This window comes from Neoarius graeffei, chromosome 11 (assembly GCF_027579695.1).
Source record: "Neoarius graeffei isolate fNeoGra1 chromosome 11, fNeoGra1.pri, whole genome shotgun sequence".
Taxonomy (NCBI): domain Eukaryota; kingdom Metazoa; phylum Chordata; class Actinopteri; order Siluriformes; family Ariidae; genus Neoarius; species Neoarius graeffei.
The window spans coordinates 9,323,121-9,349,358 of record NC_083579.1 but is presented as its reverse complement, the minus strand read 5'-3'; the positions used below and the strand labels follow the sequence as shown (position 1 = coordinate 9,349,358).

The window sequence follows — 26,238 nt, the reverse complement described above, 5'->3', positions numbered from 1 at the left end:
TAATTATTGGAGCATTCTAAATCTTATCTAACCAGAAACAATCAAAATCGTTGCCACTCTAAGTGCTGTGCAAAAGTTCTGGACAGATGTAAAGAAATACTGTACAGCAAAAATGGCTTAAAAATAATGAAATGAAATGTTTCAACATTTAAAAAAAATACTAAAAACAGTAATCAGTAAGCCATAATAAATGAAACAAAGTCAATATTTGGTGTGAGACGACCCTTTGCTTTAGTCTCAGGTCTAATGAGTGCGGTTTTATAAGGAACTGAGCTGTAGGTTTTACTGAGCATCTTGCAGAACCAGCTGCAGTTCTTCTGGACACTTTGACTGTCACACTCGCTTCTTCATTTTGCGCCAAAATCCAGCAGCCTTCATTATGGTTTCTTTTTTAATCTGAAAAGTGCTCTCTTATGGAATATGCTGCTGAGATACAAACATTACATTACATTGCATTAATGGCATTTAGCAGACACTCTTATCCAGAGCAACGTACAACATACCCAGAGTAGCCTGGGGAGCAGTTGGAGGTCACCCCAGTATAGCACCAATACCAAGCTAAGATTGTACAAGAGCTGTGTTCTCTCTACACTTCTATAAGTCCTGGGTATGACTTTAAATTGCAACCGGTGGTGAGTCTCAGGTTCAGGAGGACTTGAGTATTGGGGAACGTGGAGTTACCCCTTAATCATCATTGCTTCCAGGTCCACTCTGACCCGGAGTGGTAGTACCTGCCTGGGTTCCAGCTATGGGTTAAATAGTACATCACCAATAAGCTGCAGGCAGCAGGGCGCTTTTTGGTGCAATGTGGCAGATGAACCCAACAGGGTCAATGGCACACCACCAGATGGCATGCAGAAGAGCCACTCAAATAGCCAACGGATGGCATCGCTCGGCAAGTCAGTTGTCACTGCGGGGCAACTTCCATATCCATCCGGTCTGTGGCACTTTTGTGCACCACATGGCATCATTTCTGGAGGTCCAGAGAGACAACACGATGGGGGCACAACATCGTTTGTCAATCATTGTTTGCTGTGCAAGGTACTCCATAAGGAAAGGAGAATAGTATGCGAGAGCTCACAAGGCCAGACATTCCATGGTGGCTTGGCCGGGCCATTCTTGCCACCGCCGCAGGCGACTCTGTCACTCTGGCGCGGGCCTCACAGCCCATCTGCGTTTCTGCGCAACCAAAGACAGGTTTCAGGATCGAATACTGCATCCCAAATGAAGTATCTCCAAGAGAACTTCGTGACTGCCCAGCAGATGGTGAAAACAGAACCAGTGAACTGCTACATGCAGGTGATCAGGCTATAATTGCTGAATCTATTGATGAGCTCCTGAATATTCTACAGATTTACGATAATAACTTTGTGCGTTTTGGACTGCAGATATCCTATGATAAAACTGAAACAATGGCTTTCAATACAGATGAGGAAATCAAGGAGCAGGAAAGCATAATATCTGTTGGAAACAACAAGATTAAAAATGTTTGTAGTTTTACATACCTTGGATATACCATCACAAACTCTGATGATGCATCACAATTCCTCTATACGAGAATCGGTGCTGATTATCAGAAATGGAATGCGTTAAAACATATCTTAACAGACCAGAGGATATGATTAACAACTAGAGTGAAATTCCTCACTACATGTGTCCACCCGCACCTTCTGTACAGCATTCAAGTGTGGGAACTGTCTGAAAATGAGCTCAAGAAGATCAAGGTAATATGGCATGGCTTCTTGTGGAAAATGATATCTGGAGGATATGTATGTAAGAATACTCCAAGCAGGAAAGAAGGAAGCCAAATATTGACCCAGGACCTCAAGTAGAAGGAGAAATAGACTGGAACTTCAAGAGCTCTAATGCCCGACTGCGTGAACTAACACATACTCTACCAGTCCAGGACTTCTGCTACCTCCAACATCTCAAGTATATTGCTCACATATGCAGAATGGAACATAGTGCATTTCAGAAGCAAATTCTGTTTGATAGAAGAACATCTAGGACAATATGGATTAGGATAGAATCCCTGCTGGGTACAGACACCCAACAGGCAAGGAGAATGATGATGAAGACATCAGATTTCATGGGACTGCTGGAGGAAAGATTTCCCAACCTATCCAGACAGACGCACCCTAAGGCGGGAAAGGCACCTAATGGGAAAAGATGATGATGATGATGATCAGAATGCTGGAGGATCACTAAGTGTGACATTTCCAAACTTTCATCATTCCACACCAAGATTCTCCGTCGAATTCTACACATCTTCTGGCCAAGAACCATCTCTAACCAAGAACTACTCGCGCAGTGCAATCAGGATAACATGGAAACCATCATGATGTGAAGGCGAAGGAAATGGATCGGACACATCATTTGAAGAGAACAAAATAACATCACACATACTGCTCTACGCTGGACACCAGAAGGATGGCGTAAGACAGGGCGACCCAAGAACATCTGAAGACGCACAGTAGAGTCAGAAATGAAGACCCTGAACCACACTTGGGGCACAGGACAGAAACTGGCCCAGGACAGACAGAAGTGGTCAGCCTTTGTTGCTGCCCTACATGCCAGCAGGCATAACAGGCAGTAAGTAAGGAAGTAAGTACTGTCGCCTCCAGTACTTTGGTCATGTGATCCATATGCTGGACCACCGGCTCCCAAAATATCTGCTTATTTGGACAGTCTCCCATGGCACTTGCAGTGTAGGCCGTCCTCAACTAAATCTGCGGTACTCACTGGAGGAGTAGTTAGTGTATCTGCCTCTCAATTGGGAAATCCTGAGTTCTACTCGCGGTCGGGTCATACCAAAGACCATCATAAAAATGGTACCTACTGCCGTCTGGCAAGGCACACTGCAATACAGATACGAGTGGGGAGTCAAACTCTTGCGGTTACCAGAGGACTAGCCCCCCACTGTAACCCTAGCTGTACAGGCGAGAGGCAGAGGGCTACGGAAATGGAGATTGGCGCCGCCCTATGTGCCTCAAGGGCCTGGTTAGTACTAGGACAGGAGACTGCCTGGGAAGACTAGGTTCTGACATGGGAAGGACTTATGACTTGCGACTCACTGAAGGTGTTCCTGGGGGATCCTTACAACTGGGACACGGGGATACTCTGTGTGAAAGACAGGTGCGAGTGGCCTCGACTTTTGTCCTGTTCTCTGATGCCCCTTTTCCACCAAAGCAGTTCCAGGGCTGGTTCGGGGCCAGTGCTTAGTTTGGAACTGGGTTTTCTGTTTCCACTGACAAAGAACTGGCTCTGGGGCCAGAAAAAACGGTTCCAGGCGAGCACCAACTCTTTGCTGGGCCAGAGGAAAGAACTGCTTCCATAACAAGACCGCAAAAGGTTGCCATTTTTAAGCGACGAGAAGCAGCAGCTGTACAAAAGTGAAGTCATCCATTATTATTATTATTATTATTGTTGCTGCTGCTTCTTCCGTGTTGTTTTTGCTTTGATATTCGCGCCAAAGTTTATGCAAACGTAGCGACGTAACTGACGTATACAGCGACGTAATGACGTGGCTTCCCTTAGCACCGTGAGCTATGGAAAAGCAAACTGGTTCTCAGCTGGCTCGCAAGTTGAACGAGTTGTGAACCAGCACCAGCACTGGCCCCGAACCAGCCCTGGAACTGATTTGGTGGAAAAGGGATAGGACACACCTGCGAAATAGTGAGCAGGCAGAGCTGCTCTCCTGAGTGGCTATAGACCTTAGCAAGGAGCAAGGATGGCCAGAGTATTGTAGAAGTGCTACAAATGCTGGGATTTTCATCCAAACTTCCTGAGAATAGCAGAAATTTATCAGATGCATCAAATAGGCTTTTGGGGACAAACAAAGGATTCTTTTATGAAGAGATTTTTGTATGGGTCAGAAAAAAGTCTAATAAAGCCTGCTTTTAGGGGTCTAACTCTGACTGCTACATGGAGTCAGGTTCTCCTCTTAAACTTGTTCCCTTAATGAGAAAGTTCAAGACGAGTTTGTCCTCATGACCAGTCTTTGAGTGCGTGACTAATCTAGAGTGGGCGAGGAATATTTCTGGAATGTCGTGTCCCGGTATTTAGAGGTACACAGGAAATGTCAGAAGCGATCAGAGTTATAAACGAGCTTTTCAAAGTGTTCAGTTCAGTTCAGTTCAGTTTAAGTTTATTGTCCCCTAAGGAGGGGAAACTTGTCTTGCAGCAGGTAAACATACAGATAACACAACAGATAACAACACATACACATACAAATTAGTAACACAGACTACAAGTTAAAAATGCTATAGACAGCTTCTCATCTAAGTGCAAGGATTGTGCAAATTTAGCAACCTAATCGCACTTGGTACAAAGGAGTACTTTGTCCTGTTGAACTTAAAACAAGGGACTCTGAATCTCCTGCCTGAAGGGAGGACCTCAAAAGAACAATAAAGAGGATGATTTACACAATCCAATATGTCATCTGCCTTCTTCATAACCTGCCTCTCATAAATATCTATTAAGGAAGCCTGTGGACAGCCTATTATGTTACCAGCCACCTTCACAATATGGTTGATGTTATTTTTCTCCTTCAGGCTGATACCCCCATACCAGGCAATGAAAGCAAAAGTAAGAACAGATTCAATAAAATATTTATAAAACAAAGACAAAATAACCTTATCAACATTAAAAGAGTTAAGCTTCCTTAGGAAGTACAATCGTTGTTGACCCTTTTTGCAGATAGTCTCTGTATTTACATCAAATTTGAGTTTACTGTCTATCACAGTACCCAAATATTTATACTGCTCTACCACCTCTATACTGCTACCTTTTATACAGGTGGGTTGAGGAAAAGCAGGTTGTTTTTTCCTAAAATCTATCAGCATATCCTTAGTTTTAGAGGTGTTGATCTGGAGAAAAGACCTGTCACACCAACTAACAAACTCGTCGACCACAGGCCCATGCTGGGATTCATGTTTCTGCAGTAAACTGACAATGACTGTATCATCAGCATATTTCAGGATATGTCTATTACTATACTGGCTCCTACAATCGTTAGTGTAGAGGATGTATAGTAAAGGTGAAAGTACACAACCCTGAGGGGAGCCAGTAGAAGAGACACGCCTTTCAGAGAGACAACCATTTACCTTAACTCTCTGTGTTCTGTTTGTTAAAAAGTCCATTATCCAACTCACAAGATCACTTTCAATATTAAATTCTGCAAGTAATTTACTAACTAAAACATGAGGCTGGATGGAAGTAAAACCAGTTGCTATTCAAATTAAATCACTGAGAGATTATTCTGTCTTTGAAGCTTTTGAGGATCATTTCAGGCAGTTTAATCAAGGTGCGCCCTCCTTATCCTGCAACACAGCCACAGCAGCCAGTAATCAAAAATATTCACATCCGTTCCTTATTTCTGTGGGGAAAGTTGCACCAAAAAAAGCAGCTTATGGAATAGAAATTTTTGCAGGATGTGCAGAATAAACAGGAATGACAGTCTGTAGGTTTCGAGTGGATTGTGATATTCATAGAATATTCTGACTCGACTGAAAAAGGCAATGCCAGTGCCAGGGCATATAATGTTCTATTTATATTCCAGAGCTGAGCAGAAGTTAGAGAAGGAACAACTATACTGCTAACACACTCTCTTAAAGTGCATATCTGCGAAACAGTGTGCATGTGTTTGGTCCGTTAAGTTGTTCAAGAACCTTGTTCTTAAAGGAGAACTGAAGTCATTTTTAAACTTGCTTTATTTCTTAATTAACATGTTATTCAATTACGTTTTCGGTTTTAGCAACCTTATATCGTGACTCGTATTGGCAACTAATTGCAATTAAATATGATACTTATCGGCCTGTTCGGTTCTTAGCCGTGTTGAATTTAGTTCGTTTGGTCCACGGCAGGCGTCGCTTATCTGCGCGATCTTCACGAGACTTGTGTGAGACTTCAAAACGTGAAGTGTCGACCAGGTGTCAGTGCCGCCATTTTGAAAACTGTTTTCCAAACGAAGTATTGCACAAAAACGAGTTTAAATGACGATTACTGCCTACTTTTCGCAAACTTTCCTGAACGCTATCAAAACAAAAAAACTTCCGGCTTGATTACATCAGCATTCGAAAGAGGCCGCGCGCGTCTTTTGACAACGTTGGCAGATGTCGGTCACTTTGATTTCCGATGTACGTTTTACTTCCGTCCTACGATGTCTCGCACAGGTCTCAACGCGTCTTGTTTACGGCCATTGCTTTGACATATGGACTGATATATTACAGAGCATATTTCAAACACTCATAACTTGCTGTAGCAGCGACAAAATAGCGATCAAAAACGCATTCCTATCTCATTCTCATCTCATCTCTAGCCGCTTTATCCTGTTCTACAGGGTCGCAGGCAAGCTGGAGCCTATCCCAGCTGACTACGGGCGAAAGGCGGGGTACACCCTGGACAAGTCGCCAGGTCATCACAGGGCTGACACATAGACACAGACAACCATTCACACTCACATTCACACCTACGCTCAATTTAGAGTCACCAGTTAACCTAACCTGCATGTCTTTGGACTGTGGGGGAAACCGGAGCACCCGGAGGAAACCCACGCGGACACGGGGAGAACATGCAAACTCCACACAGAAAGGCCCTCGCCGGCCACGGGGCTCGAACCCAGGACCTTCTTGCTGTGAGGCGACAGCGCTAACCATTACACCACCGTGCCGCCCGCATTCCTATATTTAATAAAATTAGATAAATAGAATTTTGATAATAAAAAAATGTGCCTTCAGTTCTCCTTTAATAGATCCAACCCAACAATATTATTGAACTGTAATAATTAATTAAAGCTGTATCAGTGAGTGGGTTCTTTTCTGGTTGTGCAATGAATACATACGATATTATTCATTATTATACATACAGGACGCTTTTTCAATGGAATAAAAACGTGTTCTATTCCCTTCTAGCAGGTTTCATTCATTTGGTTCGATAGCATGCAATATTGTTAGCATATCGCTTATCCTACATGTATTATGCCACTCTGCCCAATGGAGAATGAGTGTTGAATATGGTTTACGATATCGCATGGCTGTCAAGACAACATGACGTCACACGTCGGACCTGATGCGAATATTCAATGAGAAAGTTTTCTGCTGTGCATGCGCAGAAGCATTTCTTTGTTCGCCGGGAAAGAAAAAGATGCGTAGAACACCCGAAAGGCTCCAAAACTTCATTAGATATTCTTCATTCATGTTTACAATCAGTGGCGAACTGTTACTATTAGAGCTGGGACTTGAGCTCAGCCAAACCTTAGCCAGACACCAAAAAAGCAGCAGGGCAAAGGATTTTGTAAGGGATTAGCGGCAGGCTGCCAGGTTGCTCCGTTGTGTGTAGTTGTTGATGTTGATTTTAAAAGTAACTCAGTAAATTACACAGGGAAATGAATACTTAAGTCTGAGTGAAAAATACCGTGGCAAGCATGCAGTGTGGAAGAAGAATCTGGAGACAGAAATCTTAGTTTCTCGGTTGTTAGCCTGTGCTACTTGCTCTCGATAGATAGCACTGGCTTGACTGCTTTATTAGCATTCTCTAACACTACTGATGAACGCTACACTGGCTGGAAGGTGACTTCACTGCTGTGCTGACGGTGCCGACCCATGGGTAAACTAGTGTTGGCCTTTGAGAAGGCCGAGGGCGATAAATTTTTGGTCCCTCCCACTATAATTAATTTGTCACTTCCTACATAAACATATGCTGCCATGGCCTTCTGTCCCGGCAATGAAGTCCTAACCAATGAGTGAGCAGCTCTAAACTCTTCTCAGCCTAGACACAACAAACAAAAATCTCATTGGATAACTCGATTTTCATGTTTTCAGGACAGTAACCCTTTCATTTCTGAGGAAAATTTGATAGAAAATGAGGCCAATAAGAGAATAATTATTATGAAATTACAAAAGAATGAAGGAAATTAAATATAACATTTTGAAATGCTGATATGTTTGGGCCTTCTCCAAACGCCTACAAGGTCCTGACAGTTCTGCTCTGCACAACAGGGAGAAACTGCAACTGATTTCTGTAGGCTGTCCAGAAGAATCCTTCAGAGAAAATATAAAAATGGCTAAACATGATTATTCACAGTTACAGTTAGGTCCATAAATATTTGGACAGAGACAACATTTTTCTAATTTTGGTTCTGTACATTACCACAATGAATTTTGAACAAAACAATTCAGATGCAGTTGAAGTTCAGACTTTCAGCTTTAATTCAGTGGGTTGAACAAAATGATTGCATACAAATGTGAGGAACTAAAGCATTTTTTAAACACAATCCCTTCATTTCAGGGGCTCAAAAGTAATTGGACAAATTAAATAATTGTAAATAAAATGTTCATTTCTAATACTTGGTTGAAAACCCTTTGTTGGCAATGACTGCCTGAAGTCTTGAACTCATGGACATCACCAGACGCTGTGTTTCCTCCTTTTTAATGCTCTGCCAGGCCTTTACTGCAGCGGTTTTCAGTTGCTGTTTGTTTGTGGGCCTTTCTGTCTGAAGTTTAGTCTTTAACAAGTGAAATGCTGCTCAATTGGGTTGAGATCAGGTGACTGACTTGGCCATTCAAGAATATTCCACTTCTTTGCTTTAATAAACCCCTGGGTTGCTTTGGCTTTATGTTTTGGGTCATTGTCCATCTGTATTATGAAACGCCAACCAATCAGTTTGGCTGCATTTGGCTGGATTTGAGCACACAGTATGTCTCTGAATACCTCAGAATTCATCCGGCTGCTTTTGTCCTGTGTCACATCATCAGTAAACACTAGTGACCCAGTGCCACTGGAAGCCATGCATGCCCAAGCCATCACACTGCCTCTGCCGTGTTTTACAGATGATGTGGTATGCTTTGGATCATGAGCTGTACCATGCCTTCGCCATACTTTTTTCTTTCCATCATTCTGGTCGAGGTTGATCTTGGTTTCATCTGTCCAAAGAATGTTCTTGCAGAACTGTGCTGGCTTTTTTAGATGTTTTTTAGCAAAGTCCAATCTAGCCTTTTTATTCTTGAGGCTTATGAGTGGCTTGCACCGTGCAGTGAACCCTCTGTATTTACTTTCATGCAGTCTTCTCTTTATGGTAGATTTGGATATTGATACGCCTACTTCCTGTAGAGTGTTGTTCACTTGGTTGGCTGTTGTGAAGGGGTTTCTCTTCACCATGGAAATTATTCTGCGATCATCCACTACTGTTGTCTTCTGTGGGCGTCCAGGTCTTTTTGCATTGATGAGTTCACCAGTGCTTTCTTTCTTTCTTTCTCAGGATGTACCAAACTGTAGATTTTGCCACTCCTAATATTGTAGCAATTTCTCGGATGTTTTTTTTTCTGTTTTCGCAGCTTAAGGATGGCTTGTTTCACCTGCATGGAGAGCTCCTTTGACCGCATGTTTTCTTCACAGCAAAATCTTCCAAATGCAAGCACCACACCTCAAATCAACTCCAGGCCTTTTATCTGCTTAATTGAGAATGACATAACGAAGGAATTGCCCACACCTGCCCATGAAATAGCCTTTGAGTCAATTGTCCAATTACTTTTGGTCCCTTTAAAAACAGGGTGGCACATGTTAAGGAGCTGAAACTCCTAAACCCTTCATCCAATTTTAATGTGGATACCCTCAAATGAAAGCTGAAAGTCTGGACTTTATGTCCATTATATAACTATAACTTGAATATGTTTCAGTAAACAGGTAAAAAAAGAAAATTTGTGTCAGTGTCCAAATATATATGGACCTAACTGTAAATTCTATAATGGATCCTGGGATACAACTTGCGGAAATGGTGACTTCATGAAAATACTGTAACCTGGGACTGAGAAGGTCATCAGTCTTCCTGTAAAAGTGGGTATCAAAGAGTTGTACCGTACAAGACTCCTTTATCAAAAAATAAAAAGACCAAAAGAGACCATGTGTTGTCTGGAAACATGTTTTTATCCATGTTTATAATTGTACTGTTATTAAATATGTTATTCCTAGACTTCTGACGAAAGAGAATTGAAGGTTTGTGTGTCAGTTTCCTACCAGAGCCCTGGGTCCTGGGGTCTGCACTCTGATTGGCTGGCTTGGCGAATGCTGATTGGCTGGAAGGAACCTGGGAGAGGTCAGGAATACTAAAGCTCCTGAGACGCTCGCTGATGGCACCCTGTCCCTGTAAAACCAAATCATGTTGCCAAATCAATCAGCATGCTCATGTCCAAGCGCTCACATACACAAAGATGTTCTGTAGCAGAGGATTTCATCGCCCAGCCTTGGCATTTTCACACAATTCACGATTGTAATATCCTTCAGTATCCTGTCACTGTAACATCTTCCTTCTGCTGTCGCTAATGAGGGAAATATCTTTCTGGAGACTGGGGCACAGCTGTAAGGAGCGAGTCTGTATGTTTACAACAGATGTCTCGATTCCTACATTTGTCTCTTCGCCCAAGATGGATTAGGCTGAATTAGACAGATGCGATTGCTAATTGAACGGATTCCTGATGCCGTGTGTGTAGTGCAAATTTGTAATGTCAGATTTGCAGAGAGACTCTTATATCTACTAATGACCACCATTAGACTGAACTGCACTTTCGTTTGTTATTTCGTGTTTAATTTTGTTTTCAGGAAGTAAAACGGTAACTTCCTGAATCGTTGCAAAGGGCACTCATTCAACTATGAGCAGAAAGAAGAAGCGTAAGTACACAAATGGCAAGCGAAATCTTCTGGATGCTGCCCAGTCCTATGTTGTGGTTGCCCAGAAACCGAACTGATGGGCCTAAAAAGTGATACCAAACATAATACAACAAATATTTTTGTTTTTTTTAAGTGCATTAATACAGACTAAGGGAAACAAATAAGTACATTGTCTTGTACAAAATACAAAAGTATTCATTCCCCTTGGTGTTTGTCCTGTTTTGTCGCATTACAAGCTGGAATTAAAATGGATTTTTGGAGGGTTAGTAGCATTTAATTTACACAACATGCCTACCGCCATCCATCCATCCAGTCATCCATTATCTGTAGCTGCTTATCTTGTTCTACAGGGTCGCAGGCAAGCTGGAGCCTATCCCAGCTGACTATGGGTGAGATGCGGGATACACCCTGGACAAGTTGCCAGGTTATCACAGGGCTGAGACATAGACAAACAACCATTCACACTCACATTCACACCTACGGTCAATTTAGAGTCACCAGTTAACCTAACCTGCATGTCTTTGGACTGTGGGGGAAACCGGAGCACCCGGAGGAAACCCATGCGGACACGGGGAGAACATGCAAACTCCGCACAGAAAGGCCCTCGTCGGCCACTGGGCTCGAACCCAGAACCTTCTTGCTGTGAGGCGACAGTACGAACCACTACACCACCGTGCCGCCCCATGCCTACCATTTTTTAATTGTGACACAAACAATAATTAAGATGAAAAAACAGAAATCTGGCAAGTTGTGCTAAGCTAATAGAGACATACCCGAAGAGACTTGCAGCTGTAATTGCAGCTCTACAAAGTATTGACTTTTTTGGGGGGGGTGAATACCTATGCACACTCCAGACTTCTGGGTTTGTTTGTTTTTCATCTTAATTATTGTTTGTCTCACAATAAAAACAATTATTCACATCTTTAAAGTGGTAGGCATGTTGTGTAAATCAAATGGCGCCAACCTCCCAAAAATCAATTTTAATTCCAGCTTGTAATGCGATAAAACAGGACAAACACCAATGGGGGATGAATACTTTTGCAAGACACTGCATGTGATCTTCATCCTATTCTAACAAGTAACATAATTTTTAATCTATTATATTACATTGCTAAGGAAATTATGGCTTCTGTGTCACCTCAGGTCTAGCGATATAAGCATTCCTGAGCACTTTTTACGAAATTCAGCCCATCATCATCATCATCATCATCATCATCATCATCATCGGGACATGCAAGTATGGATCCTCATGATATCACAGTTACCCGTGGACGAGCGTCCGAGAGAGAGAGATGGTATTACTCCTTCCCCTGTTAATCAACAGGACATTAACCAATCACAGGCGTGTGTGAGGTAATGTATTTGGAAGACGGTAGATAGCACTTTCCTTCTCCAGCAGAGCAAAAAGAAAAGGAAATATTTCTTTTTATTTTTTTCGTGGTCCGGTTTCCATCAAATCCTGCGCTCTGATTGGCTGGCGAGCGGGTCTATATCCTACAATACGGACCCCAGTTACGGACCTCGGTTATGGACCTCTGGAGACTCGCTCGTTCACAACAACAACAAACTTAGTAGCATTTTTTGTCAACATTTATCTTTTTTTTAATAAGATTTATTTATCAGATTATCAAAAATCTTATACATTTTTTGCCAGCATTTCTCAGGAGAATAGCATTAATTTTACAGCATGGACAGCGATAACTACAGTCTTCACAGTGAAAGCGAGTTTTACTACCCTGAGGAAGAAGAAATAAAAGAAAAGATTTCAGGAGAAAGCTAAAAACCTCTAACTGTTGCTAACGCCGAGCAAAAACATGGCTGAATCCTGAATGATTCAATTTTGTATAAATAGGGGACTATATAGATGGCAAAATGTAGTTTTTTCCTGCCATGGAAGTGCACTTGTATACCGAGGAGGAAGCAATTTGCATTACAGCCGTGAATGAGGATTCAAAATGGCGGCTCGGCTCGGTTTTCCCTTTCGGGCGCTCTCGTTTTCTGTTAGAATTTGGTAAAGAAAAAAATAAATATATTATTTACCAGCTTAAGGTCGGTCCGTATGGTGAAATACCGTGACCTCGGCCTTAAATACTGACCTCGGCCCTCTCAAGACCTCGGTCACGGTATTTCACGATACGGACCTCCCAGCTGGTAAATAACATATATTTCTTTTTACTCAAATTCTTCTTCATGCACATTTCTGGGTGTGCCAATAACTGTGACTTTTTTTTTTAAACGATATTACCTTCTCCGACAGATTTAAACATCACTAGCTTATAAACAATATTTAATCACTTTTATAACACTAGCTTAATCTTCTTGTAGATCACGTCACCCTGGAAAGAACCACAGCAAATATTAAAAAAAGAAAAATCTAATGCCTCTTTACACACTTTCTCTTGCTAAACTAGGTAAATAATAATCAATTATTGGGCGAGGTTTAACAAATCACGATATTTTGTGAAAACCAAGTTCAATAATTGTTTTATCATTCAAATTTTTTTTTGAAATACTGATTATAAAGTTCGCACGATGAGTTTTTTTTCATGTTTTAACTGTTTTTACGTTTTTATTTGCAGTTCACTCAGCCAATCAAAATGACATAAAAATAATTTGAATGATAAATACATTCAGTATAAATACACAGGTGATTATAGGAAATTGTGTGTGCTGATTGGTTGAGAAATCCAGACGCTATTTCTCGATAATCACCTCGAGTGACTTGGCAAAATGGCGGACAATCGCTTCGCCACTGTAAGTGAGGAAGAATTACAAATGATGAAAGAAAATGCTGTTCCTAAAAGCACTAAAGATGCTACGGAGTTTGGTCTAAAACTATTCAAAGGGAAGGTGGAAAACAAAGTATTTTATGTGAGTCGGCGTAGATAAGTGACACAAGTCTACGCTGTGCCGTTATTACATTTACCGTGGTGCTTGAAAGTTTGTGAACCCTTTGACTGATGAATTCTCCCACCTTGTGGACTATAATGACAGGCGTACTAACACCTTCTGCGCGCTTCGGCAGCGCATTGATATCTGAGCTCCGTATCAACGCGCTGTCGAAGCGCGCAGAAGGTGTTAGTACGCCTGTCATTATAGTGCGGACTTTCCATAGCATAGAAAATCGCTACGTTTCAATTTGTGTAACTGAACTTGTTTCATGTCACTGGTCATATAAACCCTTGTAAACAGGAAAAACGCGGAAGAGTTTGGTCGCATCTAACTACAGCCCCAAAAAATACCGTTGGCCATACTGAGCCTAGCTACATTGCTAACAGGAGTGACAGCGCGTCTGACTGCGTCTGACTGACTGGGAGGTCGCGCAAAGCTCGGATAGGTACGGAGCAGCTCGTCTCAATTCAGATAAGAGCATATTTCATTATGGAAATACGGTGGACTGTTCCTTTAATCCTCATCACTAATTATTAATGATCAGGTCAAGGGATTGTCCTTCTTTTTCTTTTTTACAAAAAGGGGGAATAAATAGCATAAATCGACATCAGTTAAAAAGTTAGATTTCCCGATTTGTAGTGCATGGGTGCAAGTATAAAATTTTCAAAAACCTGAAAGCCATGCAGGGGGGGTTACAAAGGCAGGTGAGCTCCCCTTAGGGCTCGAAAAAAAAATTTAAATTGCAAGTTAAAATGGTTGTCTCTCATGCAATCTCATGCAAACATTTATAATATTAATAGTTATATGATTTGCATATTCACATCAAATGTTTAATACGTTTCATCGATTCATCTGAAATAACAATATTTCAAGTACAAGGCTTGATATTTCAAAACATCTAGCAACTACTAATTTAAATGTTGAAACAACCATTTTTAATATGCTTTTGCTGTGATACCTTTTTTACAATATATACACTGGAATAGCGGTGTTGATTTCAGGGCTTTCCACTAAGGCTCATACTAGCCAGCCATGACAAATAAGTAGCCAGCCGGGGGGGAGTAAACACAAAATAAACTTCTGTGCACGCAGTTCCCAGGATTAAATGTATTTTCCACAGACCATTTATTTATTGCAGGAGAGCATTATTCAAAAACCGTTCATATTATTATTATTAGCCTAAGTATGCCTGCATAATAGACAAGCTATATTAATTTTTCAGACATTTGCTCTATTATTATTATTATTATTATTATTACAACCCCGATTCCAAAAAAGTTGGGACAAAGTACAAATTGTAAATAAAAACAGAATGCAATGATGTGGAAGTTTCAAAATTCCATATTTTATTCAGAATAGAACATAGATGACAAATCAAATGTTTAAACTGAGAAAATGTATCATTTAAAGAGAAAAATTAGGTGATTTTAAATTTCATGGCAACAACACATCTCAAAAAAGTTGGGACAAGGCCATGTTTACCACTGTGAGACATCCCCTTTTCTCTTTACAACAGTCTGTAAACGTCTGGGGACTGAGGAGACAAGTTGCTCAAGTTTAGGGATAGGAATGTTAACCCATTCTTGTCTAATGTAGGATTCTAGTTGCTCAACTGTCTTAGGTCTTTTTTGTCGTATCTTCCGTTTTATGATGCGCCAAATGTTTTCTATGGGTGAAAGATCTGGACTGCAGGCTGGCCAGTTCAGTACCTGAACCCTTCTTCTACGCAGCCATGATGCTGTAATTGATGCAGTATGTGGTTTGGCATTGTCATGTTGGAAAATGCAAGGTCTTCCCTGAAAGAGACGTCGTCTGGATGGGAGCATATGTTGCTCTAGAACCTGGATATACCTTTCAGCATTGATGGTGTCTTTCCAGATGTGCAAGCTGCCCATGCCACACGCACTAATGCAACCCCATACCATCAGAGATGCAGGCTTCTGAACTGAGCGCTGATAACAACTCGGGTCGTCCTTCTCCTCTTTAGTCTGAATGACACGGCGTTCCTGATTTCCATAAAGAACTTCAAATTTTGATTCGTCTGACCACAGAACAGTTTTCCACTTTGCCACAGTCCATTTTAAATGAGCCTTGGCCCAGAGAAGACGTCTGTGCTTCTGGATCATGTTTAGATACGGCTTCTTCTTTGAACTATAGAGTTTTAGCTGGCAACGGCGGATGGCACGGTGAATTGTGTTCACAGATAATGTTCTCTGGAAATATTCCTGAGCCCATTTTGTGATTTCCAATACAGAAGCATGCCTGTATGTGATGCAGTGCCGTCTAAGGGCCCGAAGATCACGGGCACCCAGTATGGTTTTCCGGCCTTGACCTTTACGCACAGAGATTCTTCCAGATTCTCTGAATCTTTTGATGATATTATGCACTGTAGATGATGATATGTTCAAACTCTTTGCAATTTTACACTGTCGAACTCCTTTCTGATATTGCTCCACTATTTGTTGGTGCAGAATTAGGGGGATTGGTGATCCTCTTCCCATCTTTACTTCTGAGAGCCGCTGCCACTCCAAGATGCTCTTTTTATACCCAGTCATGTTAATGACCTATTGCCAATTGACCTAATGAGTTGCAATTTGGTCCTCCAGCTGTTCCTTTTTTGTACCTTTAACTTTTCCAGCCTCTTATTGCCCCCGTCCCAACTTTTTTGAGATGTGTTGCTGTCATGAAATTTCAAACGAGCCAATATTTGGCATGAAATTTCAAAATGTCTCACTTTCGACATTTGATATGTTGTCTATGTTCTATTGTGAATACAATATCAGTTTTTAAGATTTGTAAATTATTGCATTCCGTTTTTATTTACAAATTTTACTTTGTCCCAACTTTTTTGGAATTGGGGTTGTATTATTATTACTACAACATATTGCATCTTTTTTATTCATTAGTGTATGCCAGACGCTAATGCACCAATGAAAACTGTGATTTGCGCACTGAAAATAATCAGTAATAGGCTATACAAGCTCACATATTGCATCATGAGGCGTTCCTGGCTTGTAAATCTCTTATTTTCGGTGCATGACACATTCACGCAACTGAGCATGCTATGAATTAACAGCGACAACGGTCTGGAGTGGTGGCTACACAATTAAACGCTCAGCGAACATTTCTCCATTTGTGTATGAAAATACACTCCAACCACTCAGTTTGGTTTCATTTACAACCAACGGTGTCTTTTGATGCCAGCACGTAATTGAACGAGAGAAGACTGGTTTACCGGAGACAAAATAAGCGTTATCTCTGCTTCTGTTCCCTCCGACACACTACTGTCTCCGCCGAGTGTGCATGCGCGCGCACACACACCGCATGTCGGGGCCGCGGATGAGTTACTCTCCCTTGATCAACGAAGTCGGCGGGGAATTTGTGGTTATTATCGGTACAAACAGCGCGAATCACAACTTAAATGAGTGCGGTTCAGTTTGACATTATTGTCAGTCCGTTAGATAAACATTTAATTTTATTAAAATCGAAAATTAATATTTAGAGCCTGTGGGCTACAAGAATAATAGTCATTAAAGTAGCCGGCTGGACTTAATTGTGTAGTCGGCTGTATGGCCGGCAGCCGGCGCTTGTGGAAAGCCCTGTGATTTGGTCGAACAATGTGCTACGTGCGTGAAACATGATATCACACATGTATAACACCGTGAAACAACGGGCTAGTCAGGACCGCTCATCGGTGAGCGGCGTATAAATTGAATGAGGTTTGTGGCGAAGATGAGATGAAAAGATGTGTCTCGTGCAGAGACTGTACCGCGGTAACCCGGTAATACGCTGAGAGTGAGACAGTGAGAGGGCCACCCCCCAAAAAAAAATCTCAACAGATTTACACGATTTGGAAAAATGACTTTTTCAGAACCGAAAAAAACGGAGCTTCCGGCACATGCACATGCACATGCCGGAAAACTTGCACCCATGGCAGTGTGACGTAAAGCCAACTGACCACGAAGGCATTTTTCACAATTTCTTTTTATTTTAAACAGACCAATGTGCCAATAATTATTGAGCAGTGTCGGTGTGTTTGTGTGCAAGGAGCAGCCAGTGAGCAGAACATAAAACAAATCACGGCGTTACCTGCAGCTCCACCACCTTTAGCCAGGTACAAAGACCATTACAGGGTTAGTCTAGTGAAGAGAAAGAGGAAGAAGGGAGAGAGAGAGAGAGAGAGAGAGAGAGAGAGTGAATGACAGTGAAATATCCAAAAGCAAAGCACAGTAGCAATGCCCACGACCTTCAGGAATAAGATGCAGAAGCAAGAAATTATTTTTAGCAGCAGAGCCTGAGAAATAAATGTAAAATTAAAAAAAAGATTTTATGTAATGCCATATTTCTTAAAAAAAAAGGGGGGGGGGAGAAGAAGCTTCCCAGATTAATGATGTCTGTGCGATAAGCCTTGTGCTTTGTGGTCATTATTGAGAACATGAACAGAGAAATTATATTTATGACAGATTATTTGTTACAAAGTCAAAACTCGAAGCCATTTATGGACAATTTTACACTTTTCCTTAAAAAAAAAAAAAAAACTAGCCGTAGAGAACATGCAGTCTCCACAATGAAAGGCCGCAGTTGGCCGTGAGGTTTGAACCCAGAACCTTCTTGCTTTGAGCTGACAGTGACTTTGTTTCATTTATTACGGCTTACTGGTTACTGTTTATAGTATTTTTTTTAATGGTGAAACATTTCATTTCATTATTTTTAAGCCATTTTTGTTCCACAGCATTTCTTTACACGTACCTAAGACATTTGCACAGGACTGTAAGTCTTATCGATACTGCCATTCTAATTTGCATATTCATTGAATCTGTATTTTTTTTTTTTTTTATGAGGTTGCTTGTGTAGTCAGTGTTCTGAGCCATTAAGCTGTTAATTATTCAATCGATAAGATACCGGTACAGTTATAACTCTATTGGCCTGGTTTGGTAGGACAGGAGTGAAGTGAAAATCTGAGAAACTGTGAAAGACTCCTTTGTGAAACAAAGATGAATATCTCTCTCTCTCTCTCTCTGCATGTGTGTGTGTGTGTGTGTGTGTGTGCATGTGCTCTACCTTGACAGCAGCAGTGACGGCGACTGAAGCAGCGACGCTGAGGCTTTGCCTTCCAAAGTTCACCATGGTCTCATAACTCTTCTCTTTGGCCTGAACAATGTAATCATCTATCTCCTGAAGCACACACACACACCAAGAAAACATTCAGCAACAAAATTCACATGCTTCACCACTTCTTCTTCTACAACCCCGATTCCAAAAAAGTTGGGACAAAGTACAAATTGTAAATAAAAACGGAACACAATAATTTACAAATCTCAAAAACTGATATTGTATTCACAATAGAACATAGACAACATATCAAATGTCGAAAGTGAGACATTTTGAAATTTCATGCCAAATATTGGCTCATTTGAAATTTCATGACAGCAACACATCTCAAAAAAGTTGGGACAGGGGCAATAAGAGGCTGGAAAAGTTAAAGGTACAAAAAAGGAACAGCTGGAGGACCAAATTGCAACTCATTAGGTCAACTGGCAATAGGTCATTAACATGACTGGGTATAAAAAGAGCATCTTGGAGTGGCAGCGGCTCTCAGAAGTAAAGATGGGAAGAGGATCGCCAATCCCCCTAATTCTGCGCCAACAAATAGTGGAGCAATATCAGAAAGGAGTTCGACAGTGTAAAATTGCAAAGAGTTTGAACATATCATCATCTACAGTGCATAATATCATCAAAAGATGCAGAGAATCTGGAAGAATCTCTGTGCGTAAGGGTCAAGGCCGGAAAACCATACTGGGTGCCCGTGATCTTCGGGCCCTTAGACGGCACTGCATCACATACAGGCATGCTTCTGTATTGGAAATCACAAAATGGGCTCAGGAATATTTCCAGAGAACATTATCTGTGAACACAATTCACCGTGCCATCCGCCGTTGCCAGCTAAAACTCTATAGTTCAAAGAAGAAGCCGTATCTAAACACGATCCAGAAGCGCAGACGTCTTCTCTGGGCCAAGGCTCATTTAAAATGGATTGTGGCAAAGTGGAAAACTGTTCTGTGGTCAGACGAATCAAAATTTGAAGTTCTTCATGGAAATCAGGGACGCCGTGTCATTCGGACTAAAGAGGAGAAGGACGACCCAAGTTGTTATCAGCACTCAGTTCAGAAGCCTGCATCTCTGATGGTATGGGGTTGCATTAGTGCGTGTGGCATGGGCAGCTTACACATCTGGAAAGACACCATCAATGCTGAAAGGTATATCCAGGTTCTAGAGCAACATATGCTCCCATCCAGACGACGTCTCTTTCAGGGAAGACCTTGCATTTTCCAACATGACAATGCCAAACCACATACTGCATCAATTACAGCATCATGGCTGCGTAGAAGAAGGGTCCGGGTACTGAACTGGCCAGCCTGCAGTCCAGATCTTTCACCCATAGAAAACATTTGGCGCATCATAAAACGGAAGATATGACAAAAAAGACCTAAGACAGTTGAGCAACTAGAATCCTACATTAGACAAGAATGGGTTAACATTCCTATCCCTAAACTTGAGTAACTTGTCTCCTCAGTCCCCAGACGTTTACAGACTGTTGTAAAGAGAAAAGGGGATGTCTCACAGTGGGAAACATGGCCTTGTTCCAACTTTTTTGAGATGTGTTGTTGCCATGAAATTTAAAATCACCTAATTTTTCTCTTTAAATGATACATTTTCTCAGTTTAAACATTTGATATGTCATCTATGTTCTATTCTGAATAAAATATGGAATTTTGAAACTTCCACATCATTGCATTCCGTTTTTATTTACAATTTGTACTTTGTCCCAGCTTTTTTGGAATCGGGGTTGTAAATACCCAGAACCTTCAATGTGTCTATTTCTAAAGCCATGACCTACACATATTCATTTTGCAGCTTTTCCAGTCTCAGAAGTAACAAAGTTAAGCCAGTATCTCACTGGGCTGCAACAGCTTGCGACAAATTGCGAACGTCATTCGCGATAGAGTTTCAAAAGTGTCTTGAAACATTCGCGGGGCTTCTCAATTTCCTCGCACGAGTCGCAAAGTGTCGTTCCTTCGTCGCTGAAATTTTGAACATGTTCAAAAAATTCGCGCGACAAAATTTCTCTCAAAATAGCCGCAAATGCATCGCTGGTGTCGCAAAGCCGTCGCGAACCCTTCTCAAGTCAGTTTCCGTGAGGCTTCCTCTACTTCCCTGCCTGTCGAGGGAAAGCCAGGCTGCGACAGCCTGAGACTAGTTGGAAACACAACAATAGCGGTAAAATATGTGAATATCAATTCAGTGTGATTCCAAGTGAAAATTGTCGCTAATTCGCATATTTTATCGCAATTGTTGTGTCTCTAACTAGTCGCGGGCTGTTGCAGCCCAGTGAGATACTACCCTTAATGTCCAGTAGGGAGCAGATAACATTCTAACTGCCCCAAGTTTCTATCATTAATGGGCTGTTTGACAATCAGGCTTTACTTTTCAGGTCCATGATAGTCCAACCAGAGCGTCAGCGACGCAGTAGCTCACACGGCTGTACCATGAGAAACCAGACTCGTTTATAATGAACTACTGTAAGTTGCTCTTCATGAGAACAATTAGATCTTCCAAACAAAACAATCAGAATCAAAATCTATTGAAAACTCAGTGAGGACTAGCGAGTTTCCTGAAAGTTTCTTAATCGGCCTAATTGACGTCTTGTTAATGAGAAATCACAAAAGCAGGAAGTAACTTTTGTGCAGACTGATTAGATCTTCCAAACAAAACAATCAAAATCTAAACTCATTGAAATCTCCGGGAGTTTTCATTAACAAACTAACGTTAATGGCGCTAAAATGCCTGGAGAGACGCCCCTAGGATTGTCCGATCTGCTTATACAGACTTCTCGTGCAGTGGGAAAAAATGCACTGCTATGTGTTCCATATGTAGAAGAACTATCGAGGAGACGACGGGGACGACCTCGAACTTCAATCGTCATTTGGTAAGTCTCCACCCAGAGAAGGAAGTGACACGCGGTGTTCATTGCTCTGTTGATAGCGGGGCTTGCTTGCTGAGCGATGAACTAGCTAGTGTTAACCCTCTGTCATGTTATTTGCCCTGTTGATAGTGGGCGGGGCTTGCTGAGCGATGAACAAGCTTTTTATCTGTAGCCTGTTAACTAAAACGGGGCAGTCGAGCAGTAACGTTAGTCCAACACAGTAGCAGAGACGCTTTCACATGAAGGCAGCAACAGCCACCGTTAAATGGTGCTGTTGGAGTCTTGTTCTCGGACTCGACTAGAAATTTCCTTCAATGACTTTGACTTGACCACTGGGGACTCGAGACTGGATTCGGACTCGAGGTTTAGTGACTCGACTGGAACCCTGCTGTGTACGTCTCAAAGTAAAACCTATTAGTGCCAAAAATGCAAGTCTGAATTTAACCAGTAAAATCGAAGTGTAATAATTAAAGTAGAATTAAATGAAGGTCAAAACTGAGCTGCATTTGACTCTTAAACAAACATATTTGTAAGAACTTATAAGAGACATTAGTGCTGTAGGTGTGTCCCTGTAAAATAAGGTAGTAGAAACTCCAGTGTATGTGTAATGTATATATTTATTTTTTTCGTGGTCCGGTTTCCATAAAATCCTGCGCTCTGATTGGCTGGCGAGCGGGTCCGTATCCTACGATACGGACCCCAGTTACGGACCTCTGGCGACTCGCTCATTCACAACAACAAGCATAGTAGCATTTTTTGCCAACATTTATCTTTTTTTTTTTTTACAAGATTTATTTATAAGATTGTCAAAAATCTTATAAATTTTTGCCAGCATTTCTCAGGAGAATACTATTAATTTTACAGCATGGATAACGACAGTCTTCACAGCAAAAGCGAGTTTTACTACCCTGAGGAAGAAGAAATAAAAGAAAACATTTCAGGAGAAAGCTAAAAACCTGTAACTGATGCTAACGCCGAGCAAAAACATGGCTGAATCCTGAATGACTCCTATTTGTATAAATAGGGGACTACATAGGCGACAAAATGTAGTTTTTTCCTGCCATGGAAGTGCACTTGTATAGATAGTTTTCACATGACGTCACAGAGTCGGGGATTCCCTAGTGGCGACCATCTTGGGGGTCCAACTTACCGTACGGGTGACTGAGCACACATTGTAACGCGCGAGTACAAAGTCTTCAAAAGAACCCAAGCAGGCTATTTAAAGCTAGCAATGGTGCACACCTGTTGCATTCACAGCTGTCGTAATAGGTCAGATGATGACGTCAAGCGGAGCTTTTATGGAATTCCCACTGTACGGGAGCACGAAGGCGAGCAAATAAAGAAACTCAGCATACAAAGGAGAAATCTATGGCTTGCAAGAATCAACCGCAAGGATTATCAGCCTTCCAAACACAGCAAAGTCTGCTCCGATCATTTTATAAGTGGCAAGTTGTTTAAATAAACAATCAATTGTGTTTAAGTTTGTTTTTGGAAACCAAAACATCATGTGAACAATCTCTGGAGAATGCCTAACTGGAACCGCTGAGTGTACGTTTACATTGTAATGTACACTTAATATCGCTCGTTTGTCACGTTTCTATTTGAAACTTGTCACTTCACTCACGCAAGGGTCATTTTTGAAAAACATTTGAGGTCTATTCTGTAAGATTTGATTTGTGTTTGGGATGCAAACAGCGCGCCTTTTGGCGGATGCCGCCTGAATCGCGCAGATCCGATTTTTTTTTTTAGGGGGGGCGTTGGAGTGTCTGATTATAATTTCAAAGTAAATTCTGTATTAAAATTACTAAATAAGCAAATCCGTTACAGTCCATGAAACAGGAAGTATAAGGATGAGAAAAAAAAACAGTTTAAATCAGAAAGCTGTGCATATTTGCGCAGCCCGAGCGGTGTGCAGGACTGCGCATATGTGCGCAGCTTTCCGATTTAAACTGTTTTTTTCTCATCCTTATACTTCCTGTTTCATGGACTGTAACGGATTTGCTTATTTAGTAATTTTAATACAGAATTTACTTTGAAATTATAATCAGACACTCCAACGCCCCCCCCCAAAAAAAATCGGATCTGCGTGATTCAGGCGGCATCCGCCAAAAGGCACACTGTGAATATATAAAGTTGTATATATCAGACTAGTCTGGCTAACGTGACTTCAAAGCTCTGCGAGCATTGGTCTGGCAAAGATATTAAGCCCAACCGTTTCCCAAAGCGCGTGGTTGACCCGCCTCCCTGAAATGCCTCAGTTTGCTACTGGTCGAAGCCAGAAAAGGCTGTGACGAAGCTTAAACCAATCACATCACTCTTTCCTCTGACATATGTGATGCGACGGAAACTGCTTGAGTAACAGGAAGAAGATAAATACCTCCAGGGCTGCTCTTTGCTCCGTTTTCAATGAGAACTTCCCGTTGAATGCTTTCAATACAGCATCTACCGCTGTGTCAAAGGCTTGCCGCTGCTCCATGTTCGTAATGTTTCTAGTGAATGAAGCGCTTCCGGCATAGATTCTGTAAACAATCTATGGCTTCCGGTCACAGTTCTACTACGTCACTGCCTTGAACACGCCTCTACCCAGGGCCGTTGGAGATGCTCAAAGTTGATTGGCTCCCGATTTTTTGGGAGCTTGGAAGAGCTGTAGATAGCTTGGCTGGCCAGACTAAGCTCGCAACGGGCCCTCGTGTTGCGTCATGCTTAGGATGGGCGGGCCCAGGCTAATATCAGACAGCCTTTAAAGTTTGATGAAGTCAGTTTCAGGCTTTGGAGCAGGCTTTGGCAGTTTCAGGCTTTGGCAGCCCTGCATAGTCACTTGAAAATGCATCTTTGTCCACTTCGTAGGGGTCAATTCCCCCAATCAAGGCCAGTTTGGCTGCATACCGTTGTCGTGAGATGTCGTCTAATGTATCTATATACTTCTGTTTGCTTGATTTTGCCGACATTGATCTTTATTTTAGAAAACTGACTATATAACTTCATAAATTCGTCCGAGATAACGTAGCCGGTAGTGGCAATGGTCCGTTTTGTTTGCCCCCCAAGATGGCGGCTGGGGGGCGTTCCCCGGAATGCCGTGATGTCAGTGAAAACTATCTATACCGAGGAGGAAGCCATTTGCATTACAGCTGTGAATGAGGATTCAAAATGGCGGCTCGCCTCAGCTCGGTTTTCCCTTTTGGGCGCTCTGGTTTTCTGTTAGAATTTGGTAAAGAAAAAAATATATATATTATTTACCAGCTTAAGGTCGGCCCGTATGGTGAAATACCGTGACCTCAGCCTTGAATACTGACCTCAACCCAGAGGGCCTCGCTCAGTACTTTCAAGACCTCGGTCACGGTATTTCACCATATGGACCTCCCAGTTGGTAAATAACATGTGTATATATATATATATATATATATATATATATATATATATATATATATATATATATATATATATATATTATACACTAGGTGCAGAAGTTAGTTGGTGTTATTCAAAAAGACAACCATGACTGTGAAACAGCCCTAATGGTGTCCATATTGGAGGACAGTTCTCCTTGAAACCAGCCTGGCTGTTGTAATGTAATGTGTGTACCCTCTCTCTTGAGGCCAGCAGTGGGTGCAGGAACTTCCTGAAGATCAGACTGGCTCCTCTGGTGTACGGCGACACCAACCAGATCACCACACACATTTTTAACTCGTAGTACAACGGAAACCTGGTGGTTCGGAAAACGGATATTTAGTGACATCGTTGAAGAAGAAGATGTGACTGAGGTCACGAGGGACAAATGAAGTGTTGAACGCGTGGCGTAGAGTCCTAACAAACAAGTGAAGTATTTGTTTAAAAAGGTATGACAGAAAGCCAGAGTGTGACATTTCACCATGCTATGGAGAGGTCTGCGATGGTCTCTGCTACAGTATAAAGAGCAAACACAATCCAATACATCATCCACCGCACCTGCGGAAACACACACACATACACACACGGAGGAAAGGGAAATGAAAGGAGGCCCTGATATGGATCAGTTAGTCTGTCTGCTGTACTGCTTTTCCTCTACACAGGAGGCCGAGACGCTGATTCAGCACAAATAACATCAGACACACAAATAACAAACCCACTTTAAAGGGCTAATGACACGAACATGACTCTACGCAATTTCTTAAATAAACTATACAACATGGCAAACATGTTAGATTTCTGTTATAATTACGTGAAAAGAAGCTGTTGTTACGCAAATATCCAACTTTTAATTGCACAGCGCAAGAAAACTGGGTCCGTGGCTCGCGGCCATGCTGTGATGTCAGCGGGAGAACACGCTGCGGTTCACTGGCTGTTCTACTCTGGTTCTATTCAATGGAAATGGCGCATGAAAACGCCGGTGAACTCTCTAGTGCTAGCTCTTCCTCTTCTGGGAGTCTAGAATTGTGTTGATCTCTTCCGAATAGAATCTATGATAGCCTACTCTCTTTACCCTTTGCCTCTCGTTGCTAGGCGGCAGTTACATGAAAGCCGCAAGCTTTCACAAGCAAATACATGACTGATATCACGCCGACTTTATGATTACGTTTATGATTATTATGTAGAATCTATAGCTCTACGTACCTTTATCTTATGTCGTTTCACAACACATGTTCTGACAGGAGGACTGTCTTTGGATCCGGCATAGCTACTAGTAGACCCCCTCCGGAATACTGGCAGTGTTGCCAGATTGG

At 41.8% G+C, this 26,238-nt stretch overlaps 1 protein-coding gene across 1 annotated transcript in view; it reads right to left on the bottom strand.

The window, feature by feature from the left end:
- The window catches only part of reep3a (receptor accessory protein 3a), a 70,362-nt gene that overhangs the window by 8,190 nt on the left and 35,934 nt on the right, over nucleotides 1–26,238 (bottom strand). Inside the window, exons 3-6 of the mRNA XM_060933375.1 lie at nucleotides 25,407–25,483; nucleotides 25,121–25,241; nucleotides 18,616–18,729; nucleotides 10,012–10,138 (exon numbers count right to left, since the gene is read on the bottom strand). Of these exons, the coding sequence (XP_060789358.1) occupies nucleotides 10,012–10,138; nucleotides 18,616–18,729; nucleotides 25,121–25,241; nucleotides 25,407–25,483 (439 nt within the window). The remainder of the gene's footprint in view (nucleotides 1–10,011; nucleotides 10,139–18,615; nucleotides 18,730–25,120; nucleotides 25,242–25,406; nucleotides 25,484–26,238) is intronic.